This window comes from Neoarius graeffei, chromosome 9 (assembly GCF_027579695.1).
Source record: "Neoarius graeffei isolate fNeoGra1 chromosome 9, fNeoGra1.pri, whole genome shotgun sequence".
In the NCBI taxonomy this organism is placed as follows: Eukaryota; Metazoa; Chordata; class Actinopteri; order Siluriformes; family Ariidae; genus Neoarius; species Neoarius graeffei.
Genome location: NC_083577.1, coordinates 17,034,836 through 17,053,223, shown reverse-complemented (window position 1 = coordinate 17,053,223; position 18,388 = coordinate 17,034,836). Strand labels below are relative to the sequence as shown.

At 41.5% G+C, this 18,388-nt stretch overlaps 1 protein-coding gene across 7 annotated transcripts in view; it reads right to left on the bottom strand.

Moving 5' to 3' along the window:
* Positions 1–18,388, bottom strand: part of LOC132891486 (mitogen-activated protein kinase kinase kinase kinase 4) — a 218,427-nt gene that overhangs the window by 52,485 nt on the left and 147,554 nt on the right. For 3 of the 7 annotated variants that reach the window (XM_060929103.1, XM_060929106.1, XM_060929109.1), the window contains exons 12-19: positions 15,895–16,105; positions 15,562–15,723; positions 7,873–7,959; positions 5,055–5,645; positions 4,182–4,337; positions 1,138–1,305; positions 779–885; positions 565–698 (exon numbers count right to left, since the gene is read on the bottom strand). In XM_060929103.1, coding sequence (XP_060785086.1) covers positions 565–698; positions 779–885; positions 1,138–1,305; positions 4,182–4,337; positions 5,055–5,645; positions 7,873–7,959; positions 15,562–15,723; positions 15,895–16,105 — 1,616 coding nt within the window. Of the gene's footprint in view, positions 1–564; positions 699–778; positions 886–1,137; positions 1,306–4,181; positions 4,338–5,054; positions 5,646–7,296; positions 7,360–7,872; positions 7,960–15,561; positions 15,724–15,894; positions 16,106–18,388 lie in introns of those variants that run through there. The other 4 variants (XM_060929104.1, XM_060929105.1, XM_060929107.1 and 1 more) reach the window with 4 other exon arrangements.

Sequence of the window (18,388 nt, the reverse complement as noted above, 5' to 3'; positions counted from 1 at the left end):
ATATGAGTGGGTTCAACCAAAAGGTGTCATGTTCTAACTTGTTTAACACATCTGGATGTAAATATCAGGAAATTAAAGCTGAGATTCTGATCCTCTCATTCATCTTTTGATCTCAACCCCAAATATCTTCAGTGTATAGCAAAAACAAAAACGTTGGCCTTGTCATTCCAATACAGTCCATTTATTCGCTTACTCTTGGTTCCCAACACACTTGCATTCAGGGCTGCTGGGAGCTGAGACAGAGCTGAATATGGACTAACTGGGAAATCCCTGAGGACTAGGTTAAAATAAAATAAAATAAAATAAAATAAAATAAATAAATATTAATTAAAAAATCAATAAAAAAATCAAATCAATCGCTGTTATAAACAAGTATTCTGGTACATGTATTTTGATAGACACCTACATGAAGCCTACATTTGGTCAGAGATTCACACATGCAGAAGTATAATTTGGCCCTCATAATAGCAAAACACATACGAGTCCAATGCCAAAACAGAAAACAAATAACATTTTCCTAATTTTTTAAATACATGATCCTGTTGGTTTCGTGTGTGTACTCACTGCGGGGTCTGAATCTCTCTCCTGACCCAGTGTTGGAGTTACTGGATGTGGAACTAGACCCTGATGAGCTGCTGCTGCTAGGCCTGGGGGCCATCCTCTCTACCCGCTCCCAGAGCAATCGTGGATCTGCGTTACTATAGAGATATACGAGTGTGTGATTGCTACACTTCTACACAACCACACAGTCACAGCACACACACAAATGCACACATACCTTCCGATATTCTTCTGAGCTGGCAGGTTGCTCTGTGGTGCGCCGCCTTGGTGAGGGGCGTCACGGCGAGAGAGTACTGGTGACCTGGAGGTTGTTCTTACTGGAACCTTCCAGAGAGACATGCAGGGACACTTGTTGATACATACTGTGCATGTGTGTTAGGACTGATGTGACAAAATACATGCTAACCTTCGAATCGGTAATTTCGCCGCAGGTCAACAAAGGCAAAAGTTCCCTACATACACACACTTAAAAAGGACCACCAGGCTAAATAGCCAGCCAAGCAAGAAACAGCTGGCCCACACTGGTACAATCTGAAAACTATGCACGCACAGTGAGTCATCTGGGCCTGTGCTTACCCAGGGAGGTTCCTCGTGTGAGTGGGTTGGTGGCTCGGGGCATGGTGGGTGCTGCTGGGCACAAACGTGAGCAAGTGAGGGAGCGGACTCACTGAATGAGTGTGAGCGGGAGATGGAGGGAGGAGCGGCTGAGCTGTTCTTTAGAGCAGCTACCTGGGACCACTGCACCTTTCCAGAGACGGAGTGGTACAAAGCAATGAAGGAGGGTGAGACAGAACAGGAAAGAAAGGGTGTGGTGGGGAGGATGAAGAAAACAATGAGTTATGAGGTATGAGTGACAAAGCAATGACAACAACAAAAAAAGCAAAAAACAAAACAAAAACAAGCAAGCAGGTACCAAAATGCATGGACTTATGAACTGGCTAAGAGTAAAGGAAAAGGTTTTCAAATGTTTAATAATAAAATAAAATAATAAAAGTAATCTACCTACAATATACTGATCTTTGTAATTAGCGACTTTTAAATGTCAAAATATTGGCACAGTTGGCAACTGACATTTACAAAATCACCAATAAGCGCAATACACAATGAGAAATCATTCAAATGGGTGGGGAAAAAATAAAAAGAGGATGAATGACTCAGCCAAAAGAAAATGGACTTGCAGTGGAAGAAGTCAAGGTTCAAATGACAGGCTTCGGGAAATATTTTTTTCTGTAACTGTAATTGCATCATCATGCATCATTTGGAACACGACACAGGCTCTGTATAATGCAGCAGAGCCGTTTGAAGAAAACGGAGCTACCGAAATGGAGCAAAACAGAAGTAATAAACCACAGAACAACCAACTGTGTAGATTTCACATTCATAACACCAACAGAGTCGAAAGAGACCACAGCTGACGAAGGAAAGAAAGAAGAGCAAAGGAAAAACAGACAGTGCGTAACAGTGAGATCTGTTCGCTGGAAAGAGGATGTTAGAAGAGATCAAGCAAAGAGAAAGAGAGCTTACAAAACCCTACAAGTTGACTTCAGCAAAATTACAAGAGAGCAAGAAAGAGAGCAAAGTACATCAAGGTTCATTCAGTGAACATCCTGAGGACAAAGCTGCATTGCATGAGCAGTAAACAGCGATGAAACGTGAAAGGTAGTTAGTTAGTAGCTGTTTGCAATCTCATGATGTTAACCCGGCATAACAGCTGTAAGTAATTACAAATGTTAGTATAATTTAGGAGAATTCCTACAGCTCTGCATGCACAGGTAGAGACCAAGTGAAGCAGGGAAAATCTATATCAAGGAATTCTCCAGCCTTTTTAAACCTGTAGTGCATGCGTGATTACTGACGACACTTTCAACACATTTCCCTGTACTAAGAAAACACACTGCCATAAAACTAATTTATAATGCATATGAATATCTAAGGATATTTATTAAACTCGAAAACATATCACAAATTCCATACAACTGCGCTAAAACTGAAGGTCACAGGATGAGTCACATGCAAGGCTGACTGAATGTCTTACCAAAATTCACAAATGTAGAATAAGGCAGGAAAAAGTGTGTGGGGACACTTTCCTGCAGATTTTACAGTGTCCATGCACCATCATAACCCACACACAGCTATTCTTCTCTGCAAAAGAGTCTTATCTTGAAAAAAGGACTTACACCGATCATTCATAACATGATGACCACTAACGGGTGATGTGAGTAACACTGATTACCTCATTACAGTGGCACCTGTCAAGGGGTGGGATATATTAGGCAGCAAGAGAACAGTCAGTTCTTGAAGTTGATGTGTTGGAAGCAGGAAAAATGGGCAAGCGAAAAGATCTGAGTGACTTTGACAAGGGTCAAATTGTGATGGCTAGATGACTGGGTCTGAGCATCTCCAAAATAGCACGTTTTATGGGGTGTTCCCGGTATGCAGCGGTTAGTACCTACCAAAAGTGGTCCAAGGGAGGACAACCGGTGAACCGGCGACAGGGTGTCGAAGGCTCACTGATTCACATGGGGCACAAAGGCTAGCCCATATGGCGAATTTTGTGGTGCACACTGACAATATTTCCAGAAAGTATGAAGCAAATCTGAGATGGTCAGTGGCGAGGCCTCTGGTGATTTCACATGGATTGACCCCCTTGCCAAAGTAGCTCAGATCCTTACACTTGCCCATTTTTCCTGCTTCCAACACATCGACTTTAAGAACTGACTGTTCTCTTGCTGCCTAATATATCTCACCCCTTGACAGGTGCCACTGTAATGAGATAATCAAATGTTATTCACGTCACCTGTTAGTGGTTGTAATTTCATGGCTGATCAGTGTATACGGATTTAAAATTATTAACAAATCCAATTATTTATTGCATACAAAATGTATTAACAGAATTCAACAACTGTGGGACTCCTAAATTGGGAGAAATTGGGGGTACGATGACTCAATAATCATCTTTAGACTTTGATTATCATTGAGTTTACAATGTTCAGTCATTTTCTCAGTTCAGGGAAACATGCTGAAATTCCTGTCTGTAATAATCACAGAGTACACACGCCAGAGGATAGAGATAGGGTACATTAAAAATCCTGGAGTATTCTAACATCAAGAAGGAGAGGGGAACCCCCCCCCGCCCTTCCTCAGCATGAAACTGAAGAAAGAGAAGAATAGAGGAGATGTGGATTTGACCACGGAGTTAAAGAAAGAACCACAAAAAGAAGAAATGTAGAAAGAGACAACATGAGTAACGAGGGACACTGTGATTTTCTTCCCAACACCTGGTTATTTGACAAACCCTTAGTTCATTAGGTGGTAAAATTATGTAAATTATTTTCATGTTTTGTAAACAAATTATATAAAAATCCATCCTGTTATGAAGGATTAGACTGAAGAGCTTTTCCTCAAACCAACATTGTTATGATTCACACAAATACTGATACTGACCTCGGTAGAGAAACATTAAACCAAGTTATAGGAGAATTCTGTAACACATCAGGTGAATTTTGGGGAACTTTTTACTGCTTTCAGCCAATTAAATGCAACTTCATCGCATTTAGCTACATGTGGAATAGATAACAGATTTTTGGGGTGTACCCAAGGTGACGCATTACTGTGGTTACCTGAGGTTCCATGGGGCGGTGCATGGCAGGCTGGGACGACTCGGAGGCGCTGCCATTGGAAAAGGGTTCAGCTCGCGGTGGGACAGCGGGGGGCTGCTTCTGCGCTCCTGCGGCCTGTGGCGAGCCTTGTGCGTTCCTGCGGTGCCGCTCATCTGCCTGCACACCCACAAGCAGCAGCAGTACCATGTGAATCAATAGCAAAAGATGTGCTATGATTTAAACATAGATTTAAACAAACACTTAAAGGAGGACACGGCAAGAACATCAAAATGAGCCAAAGGAAAGTTGGGTTAACCTGCAAACAGAGTTTTGAAAAGAGTTATTTGTCTCAAGCACGACATAGTGATGACACGCAAGTTAAAAACGGGGATGTAAGTAACAGGTTTCAAAGTGCGTTCAGGAGAGGAGATCAGAACAGAGCAAAGTGAAATAAGCAAGAAGGTGAAAGGAAAAATCAGTTAAACTCAATGATGTAAGCAAAAAAGAATGGAAACGCAAACGACTAAAATTGCTTCAGTGACTCAGGCTATATGACTATTCCGCATTTAATGTGCAACTGGATAAAAATGGTATAAAACTACTCCTATAACCAACAAACAAACAGCAGCAAGAATGTGCTGCCGGCTTTCTTCAGATGGCTGCTCTGCAGTAGACATCTTGCTGCGTATATATTCAGTACACGCAAATTATCTGTAATGTATCATTAAAAGCACATACTTCAAGACAAATGTGAAACCCTGGATTTATTAGTGCAGGCGAGCAAGCGTGAGGTTTATGGTGGTTAATACTCGTCTATACGGCGAGGCAGGGTTATCAGTCCAAGCAGAGACAGCGATTAGCAAACCAGATTACGGCAATGGGTTAAGGCTTCACCTCTCTGATTGGCTCTGAGTCAGGGGCGGAGCATTGGGATTCTGACAAGAGTGTCTGATTGGCCTGGCCCTGGTCCTGTGCAGGCGGTACCTCCTGGGGGATCGAGCTCCTCCGTGATTGGTCTTGAGTGAAAGGATCCTTCTCTGAGGGAACCTGTTGAGGCTGAGGGATTTGTTTTTTTTCCTGTGAGCTCTGCTGCGGCTGGGGAATCCTGCTCCTGTCCTGCGTGGATGGCTGCGGTAACGACGGGGTTTTGGTCCTTTCAACAGCAGACTGTTGTAACTGGGGGATTCTGGACTTTTCCTGGCTTGTCAGTGGTTGGTTCTTGCTCTTGTCCTGGTATTGCTCCACTGGAGCTTTTCTGCTCTTTTCCGATAAAGGCTGCTGCTGCTGGGGAATCTTGCTCCTTTGAGCTGAGGAAGGGGGCTGTGTGGAGCTTCTGTTCTTGTCTGCAGTTGGGGGCTGTGCTTGAGGCTGCTGTTGAAGATTTTTGGCCTGCTGAAGAGACAGCAGGTATGCCTGCTCCTGCTGTAACTGTCTCTGGAGTCTCTCGGCCTGTCTCTGCTCCTCCAGCTCCCTCCACTTAAACTCCTGACACACACAGTATGTGAAAGACGCATGGATTATGTGCTTCATGGTTTTTTGATACGACGTCCAGCTTTCACGATGCCTAGTCTCAACCTCAAGGTGGTTAATTCACAGAAATGCTAATAGCTTTGCAAATCAAACTTTTTTTTTTTAAATCAACAATAATTAAAACGGGTGCACCTGTTTATTCAGTGTTTGGGTGATTCGAACCCTGGTGTGATTTATGCATTTGTAAATAGTATTATATTTGTGTGTTGTTGTTTTTTTCTTTTTTTTCATGCAATCTGCTGAAATGGCTAAGCGGAAGTGCTCAGAAATAGAACAAAGATCAACAAAGAACAAAACAAGAAGACACTGTCATCTATATCCCCCGCCCTATATGCCAAGTTTCAAGATATTATTTGTCACATTTTTTCAAGTTCTGCTGCAGGAAACCAACCCTACCTCTTTACGCTGACCTCAGCAGCCCATGGCATAAACCCACTGGACCTTTGGTCCAGGTGAGCTAAAAATGTGAATTTCTCACATTTCTTAGTATCAAAAGGCATATATACATTACTCAATCAACACATATACCAACTATCAAGACCATACCACTCATAGTTTTCAAGTTCTGCTCCGGAAACAAAACCTACCCATAAGACTAACCTTAGAGACCAAGTCTGAAATTGTTTCCATGGAAATTTAAATTTCTTAGTATGAAAAGGCACATCTACATCACCTTGTTAACATGTTTACCAAGTTTCAAATCCATATCATGAACAGTTTTGGATATATGCTCCAGAAACGAACATTGCTCTTAGAAACCAAGTCAAAATCTTTTTTTTTTTAATGTAAAAATGTGAAAAATACATTTTGTTTTGTTTTTCAAAATTCCAAAACAGCAAACGGCACCAGTTCACATGTTGCCTGATATGTATGCAACAAAATTTCATGAAGATATCTTCAGTAGTTTTAAAGATATGGCCCGGAAATGAAAACGTGACCAGAGGGACAGAACCCGTTTCTATATCCCCCACCAAACTTCGTTTCGGCGGGGGATAAGTTGAAATCAATGCCAACAGCATGTCTAGTCAGTCATTCTCATTACAAATGTAGATGCTTGAAATTCCTTTAAAGTACAGTATACTTCAAACTGCAAAGAAGCTATTGAAGAAAGACCATTTCGGACAACTGTGACCTTAACTACAGTATTTGGATCGATTTCAAAATCTATTCAGTTCATCTGCTGGTTCCGAGGATAATTCCATATAAATCCTATAAACATCCAACCAGTCATTCTTGAGACATTGTACTAAAGAGAACCTTGGATGGATGCACAGACTGACACTTCCCATACGTCCCTCAGGATTTTATTTCATTTATTTATTTACTTACACGGGTTGTCTGAAATTTACCCCCAAAAAACAAACTTAAATGGGTTCTGTCTCGGCAAATAAAACTGAATGGTGAGAAAGAACCCATGAAGACAAAAGCGAAAAACAAAGTAGGTGATTCATTATAAAAGGTGAGATGACCAATGGCATGAGCAATAAGATCCATAAGCCACATTGGTAAAACAAGATTTCATAACATTAGACTCCCTGTACAAACCTGTGGGGAAAAAAAATCCAAAAAAAACCACTACAGTTTTACATGACAGTGTTCCTCAGACCTACTTCATTTCGTTTTTGTGTTTTTCCCTTCATCAGGTAATTCTCACAACTCTTGAAGCCAACTGCAGTAAAACAAAACCAAACTGCTAAATAAATACATGTTTGAAAATGGACATCCTGCATTCAGGAGATTTAATCAAATTAAATTTCATACTAATCTTTGTCACGTATAGATGTCCTTACCATACTTTCTTTACCATTAAAACACACCCTTTCGCACAGACAGACCAGAGTCTAAAGATAAACAGACAGGGTTCTGATAGAACCATGTCAGTTCTAATAATCAGAACATAATATGCATCTTTGTGCAGCCCAAAGCTATAAATATGCAAAGTAAGATGACATTCCACTCCCAATTCTCTGCCCAGAAGAAAACATGATTTTCCTCCAATACACATACCACGACTATAACTAACCAAATAAACTGAACATCTGCATCAAGGTTACCATATTATGATATTTTATAATCCCTGCATCCTTGCCATTCACAATCACTGGAAAAGTGAAGTCTTTTAAGATAAAAAAAAAATAGAAAGATTAAAAAAAAAAAACCCACACACAGGACATATGCTCACCAGCAGCATGGCCTGTTCATGCAGAAGCTGCTGCTGGAGAATTTCCAGATGTCTCTGCTCCTCTTCCAGCTGCCGCCTGATGTACTCCTGTTAAACAAGCGCAGAGAGTCACGTCACCTCATCATTCGGTTAACCTGAACGTGAATTCTGTCTTCACAAATAATCAGAGTGATGAAAGCAGCATGACTATGTAGAAACTCAATTTATTCTTCTTTTGCACGTGATATCATAGCTAATTATGCATGAGGCTTTGAACCGGAAGTGGGCCATGTTGGAGGATATACACAAACTCACACAGCGCACATTTACTATAGAAGATATGCTCGAGAAGTTGTTACGCTCAAGAATTCCTTTTCTTTCTTCGCTATGCCTACTCTTTGTGTTGTGACTGGATGCGGACACAACTCTATTAGAGACAAGGGGACTTATAAGTTCTTTAGAATTCCAGCAATTATAAATAATCAGGGAGAAAAAACAACGGTGTTGTCCATGGAGCGTAGATGTCAATAGCTGTCCAACATAAACCAAGCTGATCTAAGTGATGAGAAAGCAAAAAACACGAGTCTGCAGTGAACATTTTATCAATGGTATGAGCTAGTTATTAACAAAAGATCGCAATATATACACTACCGTTCAAAAGTTTGGGGTCACTTTGAAATTTCCTTATTTTTGAAAGAAAAGCACTGTTCTTTTCAATGAAAAAAGTCAAAAAAGTCAAAGTCCTTCCCACGCCTTACAGTACCTGGTATTCCTAAAGTGATCACTTTAAACTAATCAGAAATACACTCTATACATTGCTAATGTGGTAAATGACTATTCTAGCTGCAAATGTCTGGTTTTTGGCGCAATATCTCCATAGGTGTATAGAGGCCCATTTCCAGCAACTATCACTCCAGTGTTCTAATGGTACAATGTGTTTGCTCATTGCCTCAGAAGGCAAATGGATGATTAGAAAACCCTTGTACAATCATGTTAGCACAGCTGAAAACAGTTTAGCTCTTTAGAGAAGCTATAAAACTGACCTTCCTTTGAGCAGATTGAGTTTCTGGAGCATCACATTTGTGGGGTCGATTAAATGCTCAAAATGGCCAGAAAAATGTCTTGACTATATTTTCTATTCATTTTACAACTTATGGTGGTAAATAAAAGTGTGACTTTTCATGGAAAACACAAAATTGTCTGGGTGACCCCAAACTTTTGAACGGTAGTGTAAGAAATAGTGTATCGTTTAATAGCCTGGTTGTGCAGAAACTTGCCGCTGTCAAACGTGACAAAGCCATGATCGAGTGCGTGAGCCGACAATCAAAGGTTTCTACGATTATTTCATTTTAAAAAGAGCTGTGTATAATTTTTGATGACGCTGCTTTTATTTTGCTTTTCTTTCCATTAGGGAAACCAGCCGATTTCTACAATTTTACGGATCCAGACTGGGCTCCATCACAAAACATGAGCCACAACAAAATCAAAGACGGTACTAAAGCAGTAGCTCGAAATGCTAGGCTTACAGAGCACAGAAGGAAACAATTATTGAAGAATCTTCCCAAATGATCACAGAGTCAACTGAATAAGATTCATGTCAATCCACGACCTCAAATACTGCAGCTTCCTTGCCCAGTGAGTGTTCTTTTAGAACTAAATGTGTTAGAGACCTATCTTTCGAAGCAGTCAAAATGATTGTTTTTAAAATAAATTTGAGAAATGACTACAAGCTTCTAAATGTAACTCCTCTTTACCTTCCAGTCTATACTCTTACCTCTCTATATCTTACCACTGTGTGTGTGTTTATATATATATTTATTTATTTAGTATATCCTCCAACATGGTGGTGGTCAATGATGCAAGCCGTTTTGTCACATGGTTGCAAACAAAGAATCGATTGCTTTAAAAAAGCATTTATATTTTGTATTGATTTTGGCCTGAAACACTGGCTGCATATCACACTGCCTTTGATACTCACAAATTTAATTTACTTAAGTATTATTTGAATCCAGCCTGAGAAACTACAGTGGTCTTAAGATTATTACTCGTCACACTGACGAGTAGGAAGGCAACAGGAATGTTGAAGGCAACATTCTACAGGGAGAAAGTCTAGAAAGTCAGGAAACACGCGGAATATGTTGAGCAAAATCAGCAAAGATCACACTACAGTGACTGAGAAAATGCAGAGAGCTTAAGCATGAACACGTAATGCATATGGTGTAAATAATAAACACAAAATTAAGTCCATGGAGCTTTACCCTCATTGGTTCCTGACATTTCAGACACCCTGTATAGCATACTTTGTGATAACACGTTCTCCAAATCAGATTACATAATGACATTCCAACAGCAGACCTGTGATTAAAAAAAATTACTCAATTCTAACGTCATCAATCAGAGTAATCTGGGCTCTGTGATGACGAGGAATTCTGAGCTGTCTGTGGGTGGGTAAAAGTGTAGCCATAAATGTGTCGCCAGGAGAAACTGTAACCCTGTACACAAAGCGAGCTCCATAAAGACATGGTGTTTTAACATTGGAGTGGAAGAACTCGAGTGTCCTGCACAGAGCCCTGACTGGGATGAACTGGAACACCGACTGTACCTCAGACCTCCTCACCCAAAATCAGTGCCTAATCTCACGAACACTCTTGTGGCTGAATGAACACAAATCCCCCCAGCCATGCCCCAAAATCTTGTGGGAAGTATTCCCAGAGGAGTGGAGCTTATTATAACAGTAAAGGGAATAAATCTGGAATGGGATGTTCAGCATGTACATATGGCTGTGATGGTCGGGTGTCCACATACTTTTAGCCACAGTGTATTAAATAATCCAAGACTACCAATCTCAACTGATGACCAAAGAATTCTTCTATGATGCGCAAGTTTTGTCTGCGACAGTAATCATCATCAGTTTTAGGAAATGCATCAAACAAGCTACATCTCCCACATGGTTGTGCCATTTCAAGCACAAGTTTCACTATTTCACATACCACCTTTTTAGTTAGACTAAACAAATCATAATCTTTACATTGAACCATGAGTATAGATATTTAGGCAGTGCCTAAAAGCAGAGCTCCTGATGAGTTTCTCATCTCATCTCATTATCTCTAGCCGCTTTATCCTTCTACAGGGTCGCAGGCAAGCTGGAGCCTATCCCAGCTGACTACGGGCGAAAGGCGGGGTACACCCTGGACAAGTCACCAGGTCATCACAGGGCTGACACATAGACACAGACAACCATTCACACTCACATTCACACCTATGGTCAATTTAGAGTCACCAGTTAACCTAACCTGCATGTCTTTGGACTGTGGGGGAAACCGGAGCACCCGGAGGAAACCCACGCGGACACGGGGAGAACATGCAAACTCCACACAGAAAGGCCCTCGCCGGCCCCGGGGCTCGAACCCAGGACCTTCTTGCTGTGAGGCGACAGCGCTAACCACTACACCACCGTGCCGCCCCCTGATGAGTTTATGAGCGAAATATTTGCGAGGGCACAAAATCACCCTGAATAGATTATTATTATAGCACCATGAATGAACCATTGAACTGTGTAGTGCCATGTACACTACCGTTCAAAAGTTTGGGGTCACCCAGACAATTTTGTGTTTTCCATGAAAAGTCACACTTTTATTTACCACCATAAGTTGTAAAATGAATAGAAAATATAGTCATGACATTTTTCTGGCCATTTTGAGCATTTAATCGACCCCACAAATGTGATGCTCCAGAAACTCAGGTGGGGTTTACATTAGACCGTATCAGCGGATCATCAGATTAACGTTTTTAAAATGATTAGCGTGCACACAGCAACGCTAATACACGATTCGCGTGCACACAGCAACGCCAATACACGGATACGCTCGGCTCCGCAGGCATCCTGCGCTCCAAATCACTCCGCCCTGAACAGCGAGTGCCCTCTGGAGGGTGCGCACTCCGGCCCTGCGCAGCTCACAGAGCGCGCGAGTGAAGCACACGAGCAGTGATTCGGGACTGAGCTGCTGTGTGTGTGATCTCAGTGCATATCGGGCATGCGCGTCACTTACCACTTGCAAGTGGAAGGATGGCAAGCCTAAAGACAATCATAACTACACAATGGGCAGTATTTGCATCAGTATTTGCAGTATTTTCATACTTTTATACTCTTTAATGAAAGGTGATACAAGGCGGAAGTCCGCGCCGTTTTTCAGCAGTCGCGTCACATGACCAACGCCAGCGAATCAGGAAGGTGGATGTCACAGTGACGTTGTCCAATGACGACGCCAGCTAGAGCTCAGCACAGCGTATCCGCGTATTCTCAATGTTTACACAGCACCGGACCAGACACGATCTGGATTGAATACGTGGACCCTGGCGGATTCCCGTTTCCCGGCGTTTTAATGTAAACAGACAGTGCATCCGCGAAGAAAACGAGACAGATACGGTCTAATGTAAACTTGGCCTCAATCTGCTCAAAGGAAGGTCAGTTTTATAGCTTCTCTAAAGAGCTAAACTGTTTTCAGCTGTGCTAACATGATTGTACAAGGGTTTTCTAATCATCCATTAGCCTTCTGAGGCAAAGAGCAAACACATTGTACCATTAGAACACTGGAGTGATAGTTGCTGGAAATGGGCCTCTATACACCTATGTAGATATTGCACCAAAAACCAGACATTTGCAGCTAGAATAGTCATTTACCACATTAGCAATGTATAGAGTGTATTTCTGATTAGTTTAAAGTGATCTTCATTGAAAAGAACAGTGCTTTTCTTTCAAAAATAAGGAAATTTCAAAGTGACCCCAAACTTTTGAATGGTAGTGTATTTCACGTCAATAAATTGTTGCGTTTTCTTGTGGCAGTGATACCAATAATGAGATATGCATCACAGTTATGAATACATATTTATTCCTTTCTTTGACACCGCATGCCATGCACCAGAAACATCACCACCACCACATTTATTATGGTGTGACTCTGTTGGGTGCCTGGTGGACAGCAGTGAACCAGCGCGTTCACTTTACATTATTACTGTCTAATTACCATCCAGTATCAGTGTGGGAAAATAAGGAATTTTAAGTGGACCGTCACAGGACAGACAAGTCTGAAATGTTGTCCATCTGTCCAAATTTCAGCCTGTCTAAATGACGGGCCAAAGACCCTGAACAATGCAGCTGGGGGTCTGGGACCCGCCTTAGGGCCCTGGAAGCTGAAGGATTTAGATATCTGGAGATGGCTTCTCAGCTATAGAGTAAGAAATCATTTAGGTTAAAAAAATAAATAAATAATAAAATAAAATGCAAAAACGTCGCCTGCTATGATAAAAACGATTTTTTCATCAACATTTTCTGTAAAATGTGTTAGTAAATACTCCCACATTACTTTTTAAAAAGCAAATTAAAAATAAGCAATGGATAAAAACCCGTCTATCTTAGGAAAATAAAGATACAAATTTCGTTCTCAGATGGTCCAGTGTTTGAGATATGCTGCCTTGCACTTACGATCAGGTTCTCTATGGTGGTACACATGTGCAGTTTGTTTATATGAACTTCACACGGTTGCAAAAGCCATTAAAAATCAGGTCAATGCATCACTATATTCTCTTAAGTATGGAGCTCTGCTCCGTGCACTTCGTGTATGGGGAGCTCTGCTAATAAGTTTGAGATTTTGCTGAACAGCATGAAAACCAAAATAAAACCCCCTTTCATAGTTTACTTTGAATCATAATTTATGTAATTTTTCCATCATTAGCACCAGGAGAATAATGGTAAACTATTCACCCACACAGCAACACCTTTTAAATAGCTGATAAGTGCTGATTGTAATATCAGAACTAATAAACAAAGTGTATCTGTACACTAGTTTCTTCTTCTGGCTTCTCTAGTATTCATAGATTTAAAGACAGCATTAAAAATGTATAAATGCTTATAAGATATCAGATAGTTGGTGAAGGAAGATTAAGAGTACTCTTCTTTTGTTTAAAAAAAAAAAAAAGGCACCAATAGTACCGTGTACAGCAGGGGTCATCAAACTACGGCCCGCCACCCCCCTTTGACTGGCCCCCCAGCCCCTCTGCTCCCCACCACTTGAACCGGCCCTATGAGGCAATCCCCAAAAGTGGTCATGGCCTATTTTTTTAAATTGCTTTTTGGCAAATAATAACAACATGTCTGCATCTTGTATTTTGTTGATTTTATCAATTAAAATTGATATTTAGTTATAAAATGAACTATTCATATTTTCCGAATTTTCGTCATATGCTCGCGATCAAGCAGTGACAGGCAGTGCACGCGCAGAGAACTGTCAGTGTTCAGGACAGCAAAATGGCTAGCGGTAAGCGAAAAGCTGACAGAGAGTGCAGAGTTTTTAAAGAACAGTGGACCACCGATTATTTTTTGTTCAGTCTAAGGACTGTGCAGTTTGTCTTGTATGCAAAGAAAGTGTGTCGGTTTTCAAAGAATATAATCTGCGTCGTCACTATGAAACCCGCCACAAAGAGTATGCTAGTTTGCGAGGGCAAACAAGAGAAGACAGGATTCGGAGGATGAAATGCGGACTGGCTGCACAACAGAATGTATTCCTTCGCCAAACCCAGATCAACCAGGCTGCTGTCCGAGCTAGCTATAAGGTAGCTCACCTACTAGCTACCCATGGAAAGCCGTTTACTGATGGGGACTTTGTTAAAGTATGCATGCTTGCTGTGGCCGAGGAGGTGTGTCCCGACAAGAAGGATGCACTCAAGTCTCTCCGCACCTACTATGACCAGGCGAACCGAAGATTTGGGGGACAACGTGTATGACCAGCTAAATGAGAAAGCGTCAGAATTCGAGTTTTTTGCTTTGGCCATGGATGAGAGCAATGACGTGCAGGACACAGCACAACTGCTGTGATCTATTGCTCATATTATAATTTCACTGTTTTTTCAAATGTATTATTTTATAAGCATATTTATTTGACCTTTATTAAGTGCTGCACACAATTATTATTAATATTATTTATAATATCAACAGGCCTACCTACAATTAATAATTTTCCACTCACCTTTGCCAGTGTCAATCACCTCAACTAGGCAGATGTTTCTTACCTTGACAGCTTTGATGTTATTTTTATTAGAAAATTAGTAAATGGAATATCTGCGGTATTTCAAATTAAAACAAAGTGCGAAGACTCGATTACTACTTTTGCAAACCACTAGTAAAGATAAACAAATATGTGCCAGGAATCAAGTGTTGATATAGTAGTGTTGATATAGTAGTGGGGATGGCTGTGCCAGGCTAGTAATCTCTACTACACAATGAGGCCTGCTGGTGGTCATATATGTTATATAGCTGACCCAACCCCGGCCCCCCATCACAGTCAGGAACGACAATGTGGCCCCCAGAGAAAAAAGTTTGGTGACCTCTGGTGTACAGTGAATCCTTCAGCGAAGTGCCTACAGGCCATGGACTGTCTGATTCACTGTACACGTTTCTGACCAAAAGATTCAGGATCTTATTAGTTCCATGTCATTCCATGTGTAGAAGTGTACAGCGAGTAGCTGTGATTAGGCTGCATGTTTCAGTTGATTTCACTGAGCCTTACATGTGTTACTACTACTATATCTAATCTGCATAAGAAACAAAGGCTGCTTCTAGTAACACAGTCTGAGCCTGTGACCTGCATCTGTGCTCATGTCAGTAAACTACTTGTCATCATGTCACGTAAACAGTTGTTTCAGTGAGACCTTCACCTGTTCACGGTCTGCTCTCCTTTTCTCCTCCTCGGCTCTCCTGCGCTCCTCCTCTTCCTTGCGTCTGCGTTCAATCTCCTCTAGACGTCTCTTCTCTTCCTGCTCGCGCCTCCGCTGCTCTCTCTCCTGCTGCCTCCTCATCTCTCGCTCACGTCGCTGTTGCTGTAAAGAACCAGCAGAGGGGGACAATGTGAGAAACAAAAGACAAATAAATATGACCCAGGTGTACTATACATTCTCTTTCTGGCAAGAAACAATTACAGCAAAGTTATCCCAAAAGTTACTTGAACACCACAGCAGTGTGTCCTGTTTCTCTGGGCACTCTTTTCGTACCTCCTCAAGCCTCCTCCGTTGCTCCTTCTGTTGCTCGATACGTTTCTGGCGCTCGGCCAGAAGTTGGCGTTTGTACTCCTCCTGCTCACGAAGCTGCTGTTCTTGCAGGAGCTGCTGCCTCCTCAGTGCCTCCGAACGTTCCTTGTTCTCCTGCTGCAGACGTATAAAGTCCCGCCGCAGAGTCGACTCACCTGGCACGTTCACAATGGAGCTGAAGTAAAAGAAAGACATTAGCCGAACAGCAGCAACAAAACAGTCCTAAAGAAAATACAAAACAATCCACCTTTAATTAATTGTAAAGCAATATTTATAATCAATATGTGACCTTCAATTGTTTATATGCAAAATGTGTTGACATTTAACATACAGTGAGCTGAGTTACTGATCTTTAAAAAGACTGACTTGGCATAGCTAAAAATACGTGGACACTTGACCAACACCCATATGTGTTTGCTGAACATCCCGTTCCAGATTTAGTCCCACTTTGCAGTTATAATAGCGTCCAATCTTCTGGGAAGGCTTTCCTAGATTTCCCCCATTCAGCTACAGTGCCTTGCAAAAGTATTCATACCCCTTGAACTTTTTCACATTTTCCTACCTTACAACCACAAACTTAAAAGTTTTTTATTGAGATTTTATGTGATAGACCAACACAGAGTAGCACATAATTGTGAAGTGAAATGAAAATGATAAATGGTCTTCAAAATTTTAAACAAATAAAAATCTGAAAAATGTGACGTGCATTAGTATTCAGCCCCCCTGCGTCAATACTTTGTAGAGCCACCTTTTGCTGCAATTACAGCTGCAAGTCTTTTGTGGTATGTCTCTACCAGCTTTGCACATCTAGACACTGAAATTTTTGCCCATTCTTCTTTGCAAAATATCTCAAGCTCAGCCAGATTGGATGGAGAGCGTCTGTGAACAGCAATTTTCAAGTCTTGCCACAGATGCTCAATGGGATTTAGGTCTGGACTTTGACCGGGCCATTCTAACACATGAATATTCTTTGATCTAAACCATTCCATTGTAGCTCTGGCTGTATGTTTAGGGTCATTGTCTTGCTGGAAGGTGAATCTCCTTCCCAGTCTCAAGTCTTTTGCAGCCTCCAACAGGTTTTCTTCCAGGATTGCCCTGCATTTAGCTCCATTCATCTTCCCATCAACTCTGACCAGCTTCCCTGTCCCTGCTGAAGAAAAACATCCGCATGCTGCCACCACCATGTTTCACAGTTGGGATGGTGTGTGCAGAGTGATGAGCAGTGTTAGTTTTCCACCACACATAGCGCTTTGCATTTAGGCCAAAAAGTTCAACTTTGGTCTCATCTGACCAAAGCACCTTCTTCCACATGTTTGCTGTGCCCCCTACATTTCTTATGCCTGTCTTTCAACAATGGCTTTCTTCTTGCCACTCTTCCAAAAAGGCCAAATTTGTGGAGTGTACGACTTATAGTTGTCCTGTGCACAGATTCTCCCACCTGAGCTGTGGATTTCTGCAGCTCCTCCAGAGTGATCATGGGCCTCTTGGCTGCTTCTCTGACCAGTGCTCTCCTTGCTCGCTCTGTCAGTTTAGGTGGACGGCCATGTCTTGGTAGGTTTGCAGTTGTGCCATACTTTTTCCATTTTTGAATGATGGATTGAACAGTGCTTCTTGAGATGTTCAGAGTTTGGGATTTTTTTTTTTATAACCTAACCCTGCTTTAAACTTCTCCAGAACTTTATCCCTGACCTGTCTGGTGAGTTCTTTGGTCTCCATGATGCTGTTTGTTCTTCAGTGTTCTCTAACAAACCACTGAGGCCTTCACAGAACAAGTGTATTTATGTTGAGAGTAAATTACACACAGTAGGACTCTATTAACTAATTAGATGACTTCTGAAGGCAATTGATTGCACTGGATTGTATTTAGAGGTATCAGAGTACAGGGGGCTGAATACTAATGCACACCACATTTTTCAGATTTTTATTTGTTTAAAATTTTGAAGACCATTTATCATTTTCGTTTCACTTCACAATTATGTGCTACTCTGTGTTGGTCTATCACATAAAATCTCAATAAAAAACTTTTAAGTTCGTGGTTGTAAGGAGGAAAAATGTGAAAAAAGTTCAAGGGGTATGAATACTTTTGCAAGGCACTGTACAAGAGCGTTAGTGAGATCAGGCACTGATGTTGGGTGAGGAGGTCTGGGGTGCAGTCGGTGTTCCAGTTCACACCAAATAAAGGTGTTCAGTGGGGTTGAGTTCAGTCAGGGCTCTGTGCAGGACATTCAAGTTCTTCCACTCCAACCTTAACACACCATGTTTTCATGGAGCTTGCCTTGTGTACAGGGGCATTGTCAAGCTGAAACAGGTTTAGGCTCCTTAGTTCCAGTGAAAGGAATTAGTAATACTACAGCATATGAAGACATTTGTGCTTCTGACTTTGTGACAACAGTTTGGGGAAGAACCACATATGGGTGTGATGGGCCTGTGTCCATAAACATTTGCTCATCCAGTGGCC